This window comes from Rhipicephalus sanguineus, chromosome 9 (assembly GCF_013339695.2).
Source record: "Rhipicephalus sanguineus isolate Rsan-2018 chromosome 9, BIME_Rsan_1.4, whole genome shotgun sequence".
NCBI lineage: Eukaryota > Metazoa > Arthropoda > Arachnida > Ixodida > Ixodidae > Rhipicephalus > Rhipicephalus sanguineus.
Genome location: NC_051184.2, coordinates 14,724,949 through 14,738,928, shown reverse-complemented (window position 1 = coordinate 14,738,928; position 13,980 = coordinate 14,724,949). Strand labels below are relative to the sequence as shown.

General features: G+C 48.3%; 1 protein-coding gene and 1 non-coding gene across 9 annotated transcripts in view; one reads left to right on the top strand and one right to left on the bottom strand.

Annotated features, from left to right (window-relative positions):
• Positions 1-2,244, top strand: part of LOC119404642 (cAMP-specific 3',5'-cyclic phosphodiesterase) — a 633,421-nt gene extending 631,177 nt beyond the window's left edge. For all 8 annotated transcript variants that reach the window (XM_037671218.2, XM_037671215.2, XM_037671216.2 and 5 more), the window contains one exon: positions 17-2,244. In XM_037671218.2, coding sequence (XP_037527146.1) covers positions 17-319 — 303 coding nt within the window. In that variant the 3' untranslated portion in view covers positions 320-2,244. The remainder of the gene's footprint in view (positions 1-16) is intronic.
• A 4,697-nt stretch (positions 2,245-6,941) lies between these two features.
• On the bottom strand, positions 6,942-7,020 carry Trnas-gcu (transfer RNA serine (anticodon GCU)). Its single transcript is given in 2 exon segments — positions 6,942-6,976; positions 6,984-7,020. It is a non-coding gene; the product is annotated as a tRNA-Ser (tRNA).
• Positions 7,021-13,980: the final 6,960 nt, after the last annotated feature.

Here is a 13,980-nt window from a genome sequence, read left to right as displayed (position 1 = left end):
CATATGCTTTGCACAGGTGGGCTTCATCGACTACATCGCGCACCCGCTCTGGGAGACGTGGGCTGACCTGGTGCACCCGGACGCCCAGGAGATCCTGGACAGGCTGGAGGAGAACCGCGACTGGTACCAGAACATGATCCCCATCAGTCCGACCTCAAGCGTACCCGACATCGCACCCGCCGATGGAAGCGGCGGCGACGAAGAAGGCGACGGCGACGCCAAGTCAGCGGACAAAATCAAGTTCCAGATCACCATTGAGGAGCCCGAGGACGACGACAACTGCATCCGCGAGGAGAGTCCCACGTCGTCGGACGGCTAGCAGCCGGCGACTCCTCCATGCGCCCGCACGACGGCGTGCTCCACTTCTGGACTTGTACTGGAACGCCCCCCGCCGCCACAGCCGACGTCTCCGTCGCCGACGACGGCGACGAAGCCGACGGTTACGACGAAGAACGCGTCGGCGGCAGGGCGAGCCGCAGCGGGCTTGATAGGCCGGTTCCGGGCCTGCTGCGTCGCCACCCTTAACTTATTCAGTCGCTGGTGCGGCGGCGCCCGAAGGCGCGGGACTTCGACCGAGGGCGTCGCTCCGGACTGCGACCTCGCCACCTCATCTCTGCTGCTTAACTGCGGCCCTGACTCTTAAAAGGGAAGCCCTTTCTTGCCATCCCCCTCTCCCATTATACAGAGGAGTCGTCGTCGTATGCGTGTACGCGACCACTTCGACAGCGGCGTGTGTGTGTGTGTGTGATGCATGGAAAAACAGAGCCCTGTTGGTGCCGTCACTTCTGGGACCGCGCCGCGACGTGTGTGTCTTGCGTGCACCGTTTCGGACGCTACAGCCGTCGCTCTGCTCCATCAACGCCGCGGTCTCTCGCCCGCTCGTATTTCGCTGTTCCGTGCACCTCTCTGCCTCGGAGGAGCCGATGCAAGCACGAACGCTGGATCTCAGTGGACAATGTGAGCCAAGTAGAACGCGGTATTGGACCTTAGGGCGTGCGCTCCGTATACAAGCCAAGTGTGCCGCCGTTGCCGTCCGAACATGCTTTATTTCTCGCTCTATCTCACTATGGCGCCGGATCTGAAGCCCTCGCCTTGTCAAACAGCGCCTCGATTTCTAAACTCTCTTTATGCTCACTTCTGTTTTCTCCTTTTCTCTTTTCGCACACACGAATTACTTTGCGTGTGAGCGCCCCGTCGCGAGCGTGCAAAAAAGCAGTGCATCTAGTCAACAAACAGCGACAGCAGCGCCCTCTGGACTTGGCATCGCACACGTTGTCTACGCCGCGCCCACTGTGAACGTGACACCTTACTTTTTTGTGTGTGTATTGAAACAACCCCACCAACAGTATGACGGCCACGCAAGAAGAAGACATACACTTCTCTTGTCTCTCGACTAGCCGAGTTTTTACTGGCTACACACGATGCCGAACTCTCGGCAGTAGATCGTGCTACAGTGTCCATTTCACGCGCAGCCGTGACGGCGAGCTCGGTGACGAATTCATTGTGGGACTTTGTCACACAAACGCACACATAAGGATGCGTGCACACAGGAGCTCCGAAACTCAGACTCGGGACGTTGTGTCTTCATCCCTAATTCTCTCACCCAACATTGGGGGAGGCGAGGCTGGAAGTCGGGTCGTTCAGCGGTTACATATACTTAATACTCGCGGTTGCTCTTAGAAAACCAGGGCAGCTGGAAAAGACAAAACACATACGCGGACTCCGCTCTGTGTCGCGGAGGGCAAGAGGTGACGCGCGTGTGTTTGTGTCCTTGTTACATCACCGCCATTGCTGCTACTGTATTTAACCTCGACAAGTACGAGCAATACATTGTACTACGTGCGCAGAGCGGCAAGTCATACGGAAGGCTTCTGACTTCTCGTTGTTGAAAGTTATACGGACACACACACTCACACACACAAAAAAGGACACGGGGTTGTTGAATTGTTGCATTTTTCGGAGATATTGCGAGGCAGAGATAGTGCTTAAAGGAGTAAGGGAGGACGACGGCTTGATAGAACGGAAAAAAGAAAAACGATGGTAGTGACGTATTTTATTCTTCCCCACCAACCAAACTCGCCCTACCCACACTCGTGGAACACTCGTTGTGTGAAGTTTTCACTCTATAGATACACGCAATCTCCTCTTTGCTTGTTGTGTGCGGAGAGCGTGTGGATAAGCCTTGTGCGAAAGATATAGAAAAGGAAACGCGTTGCAGGTCACATATATATATATATATATATATATATATATATATATATATATATATATATATATATATATATATATATATATATATATATATATATATATAAATATACGTGAAAAGAAAACTGTTGACAAGTTGGGCACGGAAATATTACTCGTAACCTGGGCTGAATTCATTACCTGGAATGCACTTTTGCTGTTTTACTTCCGTCGCCGACGCTGTCTTACATACAGCGTTCACTATGGGATGTCGTTATTAACTTAATGAATTAACTGACTACTCAGACATTGCAACCGGTGTAGTTATACGTGTGTATAAGTTCTCTGCACTGCGAAAACTAAACAAGGTTCTCAGAAGGATGCGGGTGCGGAGAAAAGAAAAGTGCGAGAGTGTATACACTGTTGGTGCACTTTCCTCCCTAAGGTTGTGGTTAGATTCTTCTTTAGGAATTGTATGAAGCTGCCTTGTTTGTTGCTTTTTTGCTGAGTGTTAAAGGCAGGGCTACGCGTCGGAGCCTGGTGATCCATGTGCACTTTGTTGTATAGGAGAGCTTTACGATGCCTGTTAGTATACAGAAGCCGAGAGTTGTGTTTGGCGCGTTCGTTTTACTCTTTCGTGTTCCGGATGCGGAACGACAGTTCCGGGCTTCGAGTTTAAAATGTGAAGACACAGGTAGAAGCAGGCATTAGCGGTTGAGGAAAGAAGCCCTCGTTTTAGATCTCATCCCAGCAATTTCTGCACCCCGAGTAGAAAAGAGAAAACGATAAATCGGCATAACGAATTTCGCTGTCGCAGGTATTACAAGGTATTATCGTAAAGGGTACATTTCAATGCTTATACACGCGCTGAAGGGTGCAATATTTTACGCCTCTGAGTGGGGAGTATTTCAGAGCCTGCAATCCAACTACTCACTCGGCAATATATATCGAAGCTTGCAAATGGAACTTATTGTCCAATATATTCAGCTCTGGCATCATGTGCATGAGTCATCCTCACGGGGCCCACAGCTCTCTGCTGTACATTCGAGCACGACGTCGAGTGGGTAATAAGAAATGCATGCCTTGAGGCTAAATGTGCGCGATTGCTGTACGCCAAATATGCGAGCCTCTCGCGGAATGATTTCTAAGGCCGACAGGCACGTTTTATTGAGGATACATTTCGATTGGATTAAACAGGACAAACTGGTACTTTCTCCTCGAAATGTAAAAAAAAGGCGTAATAATTACTCCCTTCACTGCTGTATACTGTTAGGGTGCGTTGCACGCTCCAATTTTCGGCAGAATAACGAACGCCACGTTGTTCGGTTTCAGCAAGCTCTGTGATTGGTCCTCGGAGTCCCCGTTCAGGTCTTTATCGCCCATTAGTATGTCACGTGTACTAACAGCAATGCCCCTCTCTGCTTTGTTCTTAATTTGCCCGTTTTCGTTGTACGTGAACTAGTCTTCTTCGATCGACATAAACAAAGTGCTAAAAACAATTTTATTAAATTAGGCAGTGTTTTGCAATGTGTATGGAACGCATGCACAGGTCGTTTGCCAAACCCGATGGGTTTTTTTTTGTTTTCTGCCGAGCACGCATTTCGTCCTTGCCCCCCTCCACATGACTAAACCTCCCCTGTACACCCGATGGATGTTGGCTTTCCGGGTGAGTTCCTAGAATTAGCATTATGATCACACTGTCTTAATAAAAACAAATGGAAGAAACCTATTGTGCCTCGTCATCCTTGCACCCGTGGCTCTCTCAGTGTTATCACATCCTGCATGCACAAGTAAAATGTTAAGGGGTACTGACACAAAATTTCGCGGCATCGATTCCCGTGAACATGCGTATATCATCTGCAAAATATGAACAGCGAATACAGCTTGGAAGGTATTTTAAACGAATTTTGAAGTTTGCGTGAGCGATCGACACTCTCGCGCTGCTGGCACCTTCAAAGGTGACCCTCGGTGACCGCCCTACTTCTCTCGCGTGACCACGCTGCAACAAGTTATGATGACGTCATAGCCGTCATTTTTTTTTTTTTTTGCCGCGTTCGCTCCACCAGCCTACTTCTCGGCGGCTGCTCGCGAACCGTGCGGAAGTGCGTCACAGTTTTGTGTGTTGACGTGATCGAGCGCTGCATACGCTAGGTGGTGATAGTTGCACCCGGAGGCTTGTCGTTTTTGAAACCGAAACTGACATTGGTCGGTAATGAGGAGCCTGTAATTAATTATCTGTCGCGCACTGCAGCAAACGATGTGCCGTGTTATGACTAACAGGCCCCCAGCAACACATTGCAGAAAAGAAACGCGAGGCCAAAATTTTCGTGTCAGTATACCTCCTTTAAGAATGAAGCAGTATCGCGAGTTGGGCTAGTTGGTGTATGTTCATCGTAAAATAATTGACAGCGCAACGGGTTAAACACAGACAGAAAGAAGAAAAGGACACCGCTCTGAGTCCTTTTCTTCTTTCTGTCCGTGTTTAACCCGTTGCGCTGTCAATTATTTTACGATGAAGCAGGTTACCGACCATAGTCTAAACAAAATGTCCTTTCGGATCCCTTGTTGATTAGAACATCACGACCGACCATACGACTACTGAAGCGAGAAGGGGGGGGGGGGGGGTAGACATTTTGTTCTTATTATGGTTATTTCCTGACAATGACTATACCTGAAAAAAAATGGTATTCCGTCGAATTATACTGTCACGTCGTTGTAACAGCAATGCTATCGGGTGAACCAACGGGTGTCCAACAAAGGTAAGTAACACTTAAGGCAAAACAACAGAGGTGGGCACAGTGGTCGGTCGTGATGTTCTAATTGAACTCCACTGTCGACCTCGAGATCAAACGAGTAGGCACCTAGCCGCGAACGCACAAAGCCCCGAAATGTGGATGTTGGTGACCCGTCGCCGCTGCAGTGGCTGCAGCAGCAGTGTGTTGTGTTTGCTGCTCGATAATTCACGATGGAAGTTGGCGGGGACGATTTGGTCGACGTTGAGTAAACTCATTCTTTTCTTTTTAAAACGCAGCTCTTAGGTGCCCGTTCCGCGTTGAGCGGCGTCGCCGTCGCCGTCGGTGGCATGACCAATAGACTGAAAAAGTAACCAATAGACATGGAAAAATAAAATGAGAAAGAAAAATACCCAGGATCGAACGGGATTTGAACCCGGGCCCTCTGCATAGCGGTCGAGTATTCTACCACAGGGCCGCGCTGCCTTTTTTTTTCTTTTATGCATGATAATAATTCAATCAAACCTTGTCAACTATTCCAACGGAATTCATCGCTTTCGAATTACACTTGCATGCACACATGCACAAAACAAACAATTTAACACAGTCTAAAAAATCTTCAGAAATCCGCTAAACAAACACAAGTGTCCTAAAGTCCAAGCCACTCTGGAACCGGGTCAAGAGTCTCGGCAACACTAAGCACATTAGCTGCTTCTTCTCGAAAGACAGACCTTGTGGAGCGAGGTGGCTCAACATGTCTGTCAATCATGCGGCTTCTCCATAACGAATGAAGTCCTAACAACACGATTAAATCGTACGGTGCATTATTGTTGATGCTCTTTTTGAGCGGGAGAGACCTAATACCATGAGATGGAATTGGAAAATCTTTTCTGGTGGTTCTCTTAAGAATGTCCCAGAAATAAAATGCATCACGGCAATGAATAAAACAATGCTCGATTGTTTCAGGCTCGTTGCACAGCCTGCAATTTGGGCACATATATCCCCTTTTCATGACGCCATGTCTTTACGGGTAAAGTGTAGGTGTGCAGCTAAAACGTTTTCGCTGGTGGCGATATACACATTTTCCGTACACGGCAGCTAGAACACCTCATGCTGTTAGATAAATACTGCTGTCTGTAAATAGGTTCAGGGAAAAGGGTGCTCACAAGTGCGGCGGTTATAGTCGTTCTGTCCACGTTGTATAGGTATTCTCACGTGAATCTGGCTATCAAAAACTGTACAGTGTCGACAATCTCTTTTAAGAAACCCCATAAATGCGATTATTCAGCGACTCTTGTTGTGACGAAAAGAAAAAGGAGGCGGTGACGGTTGCGGATAACAGCCAGAAGAAACGGGTGACGTGCTCCTCTGTGTAGGGACGGGGAATGGGATTTACAGGCTAGAGAAGAGAAGGAAGTTGCTTGAAACTCATTTGCAAAAAGACCCTACACAGTCGTCATGTCGGGCAAGGAATCGCGTTAACGTGTAGAAGAGTAAAATAACCAGTCGTCACACAATGCTAACTGGGCAACAGGGGCGTAGCCAAGGGGGGGGTTGGGGGGGTTCAAACCCCCCCCGAAATTTTTCAGTTTTGCTTGCGTATATAGGCACGCACACATGCAAACGCACGCACGAACATACATAAAGTATGGTTGAACCCCCCCCCCGAAAAAAATTTCTGGCTACGCCCCTGCTGGGCAACTAGTGTGTGGTTTAATGCTTCCCACCCACTGCGAAGTGCTCAGCCGTAATTCATCGTCGTCAGCCGCATGCAGCATCACAGAGTGCACAACCTTACAGATGTGTAGCGGGTACCTCGCTTATCCGCAGAAAGACGGATAATGACGTAGTGGGTGCTGTCATAATAATATCTGGGGTTTAACGTCCCAAAACCACGATATGATTATGAGAGACGCCGTAGTGGAGGGCTCCGGAAATTTCGACCAACTGGGGTTCTTTAACGTGCACCTAAATCTAAGTACACGGGCCTTCTAACATTTTCGCCTCCATCGAAAATGCAGCCGCCGCGGCCGGGATTCGATCCCGCGACCCTCGGGCTCGGGTTAGCAGCCGAGCGCCATAACCACTAGACCACCGTGGCGGGGCGTAGTGGGTGCTGTCCTACTTCACAAAAGTCATGATTTATGGCGTAGTGGATACCTCGCATGTGTACTTCTATTAGTGCCCCAAGAGCGTTTAGAACGAGCTCTAGAAAGGCCGCTCTTCCAGCTTTCGATGTGACGTCGTTGGCGTCGACGTAACTGATAGAGCGAACGAGGACGAAAGAGAGCGAACGCACTCGAGCGCTCGCAGTTTCTGCGACAATATGTTACATTCATGCGACTGCGGAAAGCCAAAACTTCAAACACAGTTGGCGTTGCCCCAACACGAAGCTGCGCTCAGAATTCGCATTAGGCAGTCGTAATTGTTAAAGGCCAACTCCGGCGATTTTTCGAGGTCGATGGATCTCAATGAAATTCGCTGGGTACGTTCCTTTGCACGTTTCCGTCATTTATGCCAAATTACAGGCTTGAGACATGCGCAGATTGTTTGCAAATGAATTTTAAAGATTGTCTGCAAACTATGGGAGCCAGGACATGGGTGAGTGTACTAGAAGCTAACATTGGGCCATGGGGGGATGCTAGGTCGGGGCCCAAGGGGCCGCGGCTGTCGCCGTCCATTCCGCCAGCCTGGACTGAGTGGCCTGCTCTGGACATCGCAACGTTTTTTTTCCCACTCTTCGGGTGAGGGGGGCAGTTGCAGGAGCTCTTTAGGGGGCGGGTGGCGGTCGCATCCCCATAGAATGTGGTCCTGTCCCGCCTGAGCTAGGCCGCAATACGTACACGACGAGACGCTGTCATTCCTCAGGATGGCCGCCAGTCTAGCCAGCGGTGAGCATTAGGCTTCTCTGGATCCCCAGCCATGAGGGAAACCCCGGCAACGAAACTGCCCACCTCGCAGAGTCGCACCCGCGCAAATACACACACTCGCGTACGAGTGTTGATATGGTGGTGCCATCTAGTTAACCAGCCTGCAAACGCTCCTTTCCGCGCGCAGTAAATTGCATAAATAGCCGTCGTATCATTTCGTACAAGTATTCAAAATAAACACAAAACAATATCCGCAGTTTTTAATTGTGCAGATGCTTCTTTAGGATTGATATGTGATGGCAAGAATGACAACGTTCCAAGATGTCAGCGTTCTTGTGGTTGTAGGCCTGACTGGCTGCCCAGGCGGCGCTGCGAAAACGGTGCTAAAAAGCGCCCCCTACGACAAGTTCTTTGGTTTCGAGTAGTCAGACAGGCGGCCGCATGCAGCACTAAGCTCAGATGCGCAATGGAGCCGCCGCTGTCGGTTGTGCTGCGCTTTGGATCTCGGCCAGTTTCTGGCGTGGCTGAGTTCTTCAGGCCAAGCAATCTGCGTAAACGCAGGAAGCTCGTCAACGTCAAGTATGTTTACGACGTGCAGGAGATTGAAGGAACCATTTCGGCGCGCTGCAACTCGCAAGTGCAGCGAATCTCATACGACGTTGAACTCGAGTTAAGTTTTACGAGGCATGCTCGTGCGATTAACGACAGTGCATAAACGAAAATATTGCTGTTAAGAAAGCCGACATGATTTGCATTACACGACGAAACGAAATCAAGAAAGGTGCAGTGACGAAGGCTAGCCGTCGGCGGCCCGAATGAGCGCATTCGCGTCGTGTGCCGTTTTCTGCCGCATTCAGTCGCAAACACACTTTTTCCCCATGCACGGTCGTAATTTTCAACATTTGCTTCTAGGGAATTCGTCAAATTCTGTCAGCGTGCGGTGGCGGTCGAGAAGCGACGGCGCGCAATGTTTACAGCCGGCCGCTGGAAGCAGCCGGAAAAATCGTAGGCACATACGCAGGGTGACTCATGGCATCGTTTTTCTCGTTTCGCACGAAAGTGCCGGCTGCATATCCTCGTGATCGCCGTCGGCAGCCACGGCGTGCCGTCTGGACTGCACACAGGGAATATATACATATATAAACGCGTGCATTAGCGCTAGCTGTTGGGCCAGTTGGTGCATTATGAACTTGAAAAATGGGTACCAGCGAAAGCACTGAAAACACGTACACAAGAAGAAGGCGTTACACACGGACGAACGCTGGACTTTCAACTGTGCTTTATTGGAAATTGCATTGCCGCACAAGGCTTCTCACACATGCGCACAGCCATCACTTCTCACGACACGTGACACTTCAACTTAATATTTACGCTAAGTAGGCACGCTCTTTCGACGTCAGTGACAAGGACGTATCGCTGACACAATTATCTTTATGATTCACAATGTGAAATGCTTCTAAAATCTCCCGCGAATATCTTGTCTTTCCCCTGCCCAAAATGGTCGTGCGATCGAACATCGGCTTACTGGATTTGCATTTCATGCAACTGCGGCAATGAACAGCCAGATTACTTCCCAAGTCCCCGCTCAAGGATGTATTATGTTCTTGCAGCCGATTATTTATACATCTTCCCGTTTGCCCAATATAAACTTTGCCACATGCTAGTGGAACGCAGTAAACAACACCAGTCTTGCACTCAACAAAGGGTTTCATGTGCTTGACTTGACAGGCCTCTTTCCTTTTCCCATCGATGCCTATTCTCGCACACAAGCCTGCCCATTTGCATGGTGCGGAAAAAACCACGCTGACTCCTTGCTTTCCAGCCACTTTCTTTATGTTGTGAGAAACCTTATGTATGTAAGGTATCACTTCAAAATTCTTCCTTTTCTCGGTAGGCTTCCTAATTTTAAGCCCCTTCACTTTTTTCAACCCAACTTCCGCAACAGACCTAATGACCGAGAAAGGGAAACCCGCAGCCATCAACCTCTCGACCTGCTCCTTCAGGCTACAGGCCATGCGATGGGAGCAGCTCTTTTGCACCGCGTCCATGAGGCGACCGAGCGCTACGCTCCTCTTGACCAACTTCGACTGGTTGGATTCATATGGCATTAGTGCTTTTTTTGTTCGGGGCGAAAAGATCCAGCAAACATGGTCATTGTCATGAAACATTAGTTGCAAGTCAAGAAACCTTATGGCTTTGTCGAGTGGTAGTTCGCAGGTAAAACTTAAACCTCGAGAACATTCCTTAAAAACAGATAAAATACCCTCTGCAACACTGTCCACTTTTTCTCCTGGCAAAAGCCTTATAAAAACCAGAAAGTCGTCCACATACCTAAACACACGGATAACATGTTCGTTGTCCAAAGAAGCGCAAATGAGGTTGTCAATTTTGGCCAGGAATATGCTACATAAAAATCGGCGCAGCACTTGACCCAATACATATCCCTTTCTTTTGTAAAAACACACTGCCCACTGAGAGCAATTGTGACAGAAAGCGGATCCTTGCAAAAAACTGTAAGCACCTTCCTTCAGCGTCATCTGAACTCCTTGAAGCCAGCGGACCCGTTCGCCCTCCGAAATTCCGCGGACTTGGTTGACGTGCTAAGGGAAGGCCTAACTGGAGTGAACAGTGCGTTTTCCTTGGACATAGAGGACCTTTATTACTCAATTCCGCACGACGAATTGTACATAGCGGTGCGCGAAGTGATTGAACTCAGTGGAGTTGTTCGCTTTCAGAACCAAGTAGGCATGAGCGTTGGCGCATTTTTTGAGGTGCTGTCCTGTTACTTGGAATCCACCCTGGTCGAGTTTAAGGGTAGTGTGTTTTTACAAAAGAAAGGGATATGTATTGGGTCAAGTGTTGCGCCGATTTTATGTAGCATATTCCTGGCCAAAATTGACAACCTCATTTGCGCTTCTTTGGACAACGAACATGTTATCCGTGTGTTTAGGTATGTGGACGACTTTCTGGTTTTTATAAGGCTTTTGCCAGGAGAAAAAGTGGACAGTGTTGCAGAGGGTATTTTATCTGTTTTTAAGGAATGTTCTCGAGGTTTAAGTTTTACCTGCGAACTACCACTCGACAAAGCCATAAGGTTTCTTGACTTACACCTAATGTTTCATGACAATGACCATGTTTGCTGGATCTTTTCGCCCCGAACAAAAAAAGCACTAATGCCATATGAATCCAACCAGTCGAAGTTGGTCAAGAGGAGCGTAGCGCTCGGTCGCCTCATGGACGCGGTGCAAAAGAGCTGCTCCCATCGCATGGCCTGTAGCCTGAAGGAGCAGGTCGAGAGGTTGATGGCTGCGGGTTTCCCTTTATCGGTCATTAGGTCTGTTGCGGAAGTTGGGTTGAAAAAAGTGAAGGGGCTTAAAATTAGGAAGCCTACCGAGAAAAGGAAGAATTTTGAAGTGATACCTTACGTTTCTCACAACATAAAGAAAGTGGCTGGAAAGCAAGGAGTCAGCGTGGTTTTTTCCGCACCATGCAAATTGGCAGGCTTGTGTGCGAGAATAGGCATCGATGGGAAAAGGAAAGAGGCCTGTCAAGTCAAGCACATGAAACCCTTTGTTGAGTGCAAGACTGGTGTTGTTTACTGCGTTCCACTAGCATGTGGCAAAGTTTATATTGGGCAAACGGGAAGATGTATAAATAATCGGCTGCAAGAACATAATACATCCTTGAGCGGGGACTTGGGAAGTAATCTGGCTGTTCATTGCCGCAGTTGCATGAAATGCAAATCCAGTAAGCCGATGTTCGATCGCACGACCATTTTGGGCAGGGGAAAGACAAGATATTCGCGGGAGATTTTAGAAGCATTTCACATTGTGAATCATAAAGATAATTGTGTCAGCGATACGTCCTTGTCACTGACGTCGAAAGAGCGTGCCTACTTAGCGTAAATATTAAGTTGAAATGTCACGTGTCGTGAGAAGTGATGGCTGTGCGCATGTGTGAGAAGCCTTGTGCGGCAATGCAATTTCCAATAAAGCACAGTTGAAAGTCCAGCGTTCGTCCGTGTGTAACGCCTTCTTCTTGTGTACGTGTTTTCAGTGTTTTCGCTGGTACCCATTTTTCAAGTTCATAAACGCGTGCACGCCCGTACGAAAAGTAATCAGCACGTTACGTTGCAAACCACGTTTTGCTCGCGTACTCACTTCACGCGTCGGACGGCACGTATCCAGCGGTTCCGTCGCTCCACTTCGTACGGCTTTCAGGGGAACCAGTAAAACCGCACATTAGGATCCTTACCCCCATGTTCGAGGCAATTAACCACGCAACAATAACGGCGGCGACCGCTCTTCGGGACCGCGCGCTGCTCAGAAGCCGTCGCCCAGACCACCTGCTTTCGGCACGGTTTGTTGAAGCAGGGATCGCTCGTCAAACATGTCAGACTCTGCAGGCATAGCGGACAAGTTCCTGCGTACGTTTTAAGCACTTTTTGAGCCTGAAAACTAGGCGCAAAATTAAGTAAAACGCTTAAAGCAACTGAGAACTGCGTAACTCGCCGGTCGGCGTCCATGGATTCTTGACTACCCAAGCAACTGCGGCGCACGCCACCAGGCTCCGCCACAGTACTCAAAACTCCAGCGCGTCAGCCCTATAGGGATCCGTTATCAGAAGAAAAGGGCACAGCCCAGTTTTGTACTGGTATATACCGTATCATTTGTGATTATGATCATGATTTTTGTCTTACTGAAACAAGAAACTGAAAAATGTATGTTGGTGTTTCTGCTACATCTCTATGAAGCAGCAGAACCTGTTGCTCAGTCACTTGGTGCATATTAGCAACTGGCACCTTGTCTGGCTTCCCGATACCTCCGCCTTTTTTCAGTGCATGTTGGTTTCATCCTTTACCAGCAGTCAAGTAGTTTCACACAACTGAAATGACCAACTAGCCCACTCTGTTTGTCAAGTAGGTTTTACTTCCAAACAAATGTAGCACATTTGTGATATGCACTGTTGCTCAATGATATTCTTTTTGCATGTGCCAGCTGTGTACACATATTATATGATCTTTTTTCTTTTTTTTCAGCTGCTTCTAGTAGTGGTGCCCCTGGTGTGCACCTTTACCCCAAATGTCTGCACCTTTGCCTACCGGTAATGACATAGAATGTGCTCAGCTTCCTGGACATAGGCATGCAGGTTACGAGACGGAAAACGTGCAGCTTAGACTTCATTCTTGTAAATGCGAAAGTCGTAACCGACATAATTAGAGTAAGCTAAAAGGAGAAATTTCTGCTTATGAGCAAGTAATTATGAAGCAGGTTTTACTCCTCTTAAACTAGCAGATACAGTTGTGCTATGTTTGTTTTGTGCGCCACTTTCATGCATATTTGTGCTTGCAGTGGATATGCATATACATGAAGGATTTGTTTTTTTTTCCTCAGCTGCCTCTGTGAACCCCGCTCCTGGACAACAGCTGGGAGGCTCTGTGTTTAAACGCGTGCACCTTGGACGTCATGCTCACAAATACCAATTCCTTTGTCATTCCTGGCATGAATTTCGTTGGTAAAGCAATAAGTAAAATTGTGCATTGTTGTTTACAAGCACTTCAGTATGAACCAGGCAGGGGCGTAGCCAAGGGGGGGGGGGGGTTGGGGGGGTTCAAACCCCCCCCGAAATTTTTCAGTTTTGCTTGCGTATATAGGCACGCACACATACAAACGCACGCACGAACATACATAAAGTATGGTTGAACCCCCCCCCCCCCGAAAAAAATTTCTGGCTACGCCCCTGGAACCAGGCTTAAAGGAGAAGGGACCGACAACTGGCCAGAACTTGTGATTAGATCCTGTCAGAAATGAAAAGACCGCGCTATATACTGACATATTCCAGCATCCTTTTCGCGCTGTGAGTAGGATTTATATCTCTAAATTGTTTTTTAAAGTAACAAAAAAAAGGCATGTTGTGCAACCTATCGCAAGAGCCTTGAAGCTAGATTGCGGAGTTGATCACTTTGCTGTACAAAGTCAAGTAGTCTGATACCGTCATGTGTGCCATTATTGGTCCTAAAAATATTAGTATGTATATTACTATCCATCCCCGCTCTATTCTGTGCTGCTTATGAGGTAAAAGGAGTTGCATGGTGACAAGTAACGGCGCTGCCTTCGCGGTAGCCAGTGGACCATGTCGAGCCGCAGCGCATGCGCGCAAGTACACACACACGCAGTAAACCGCCGCGCTCG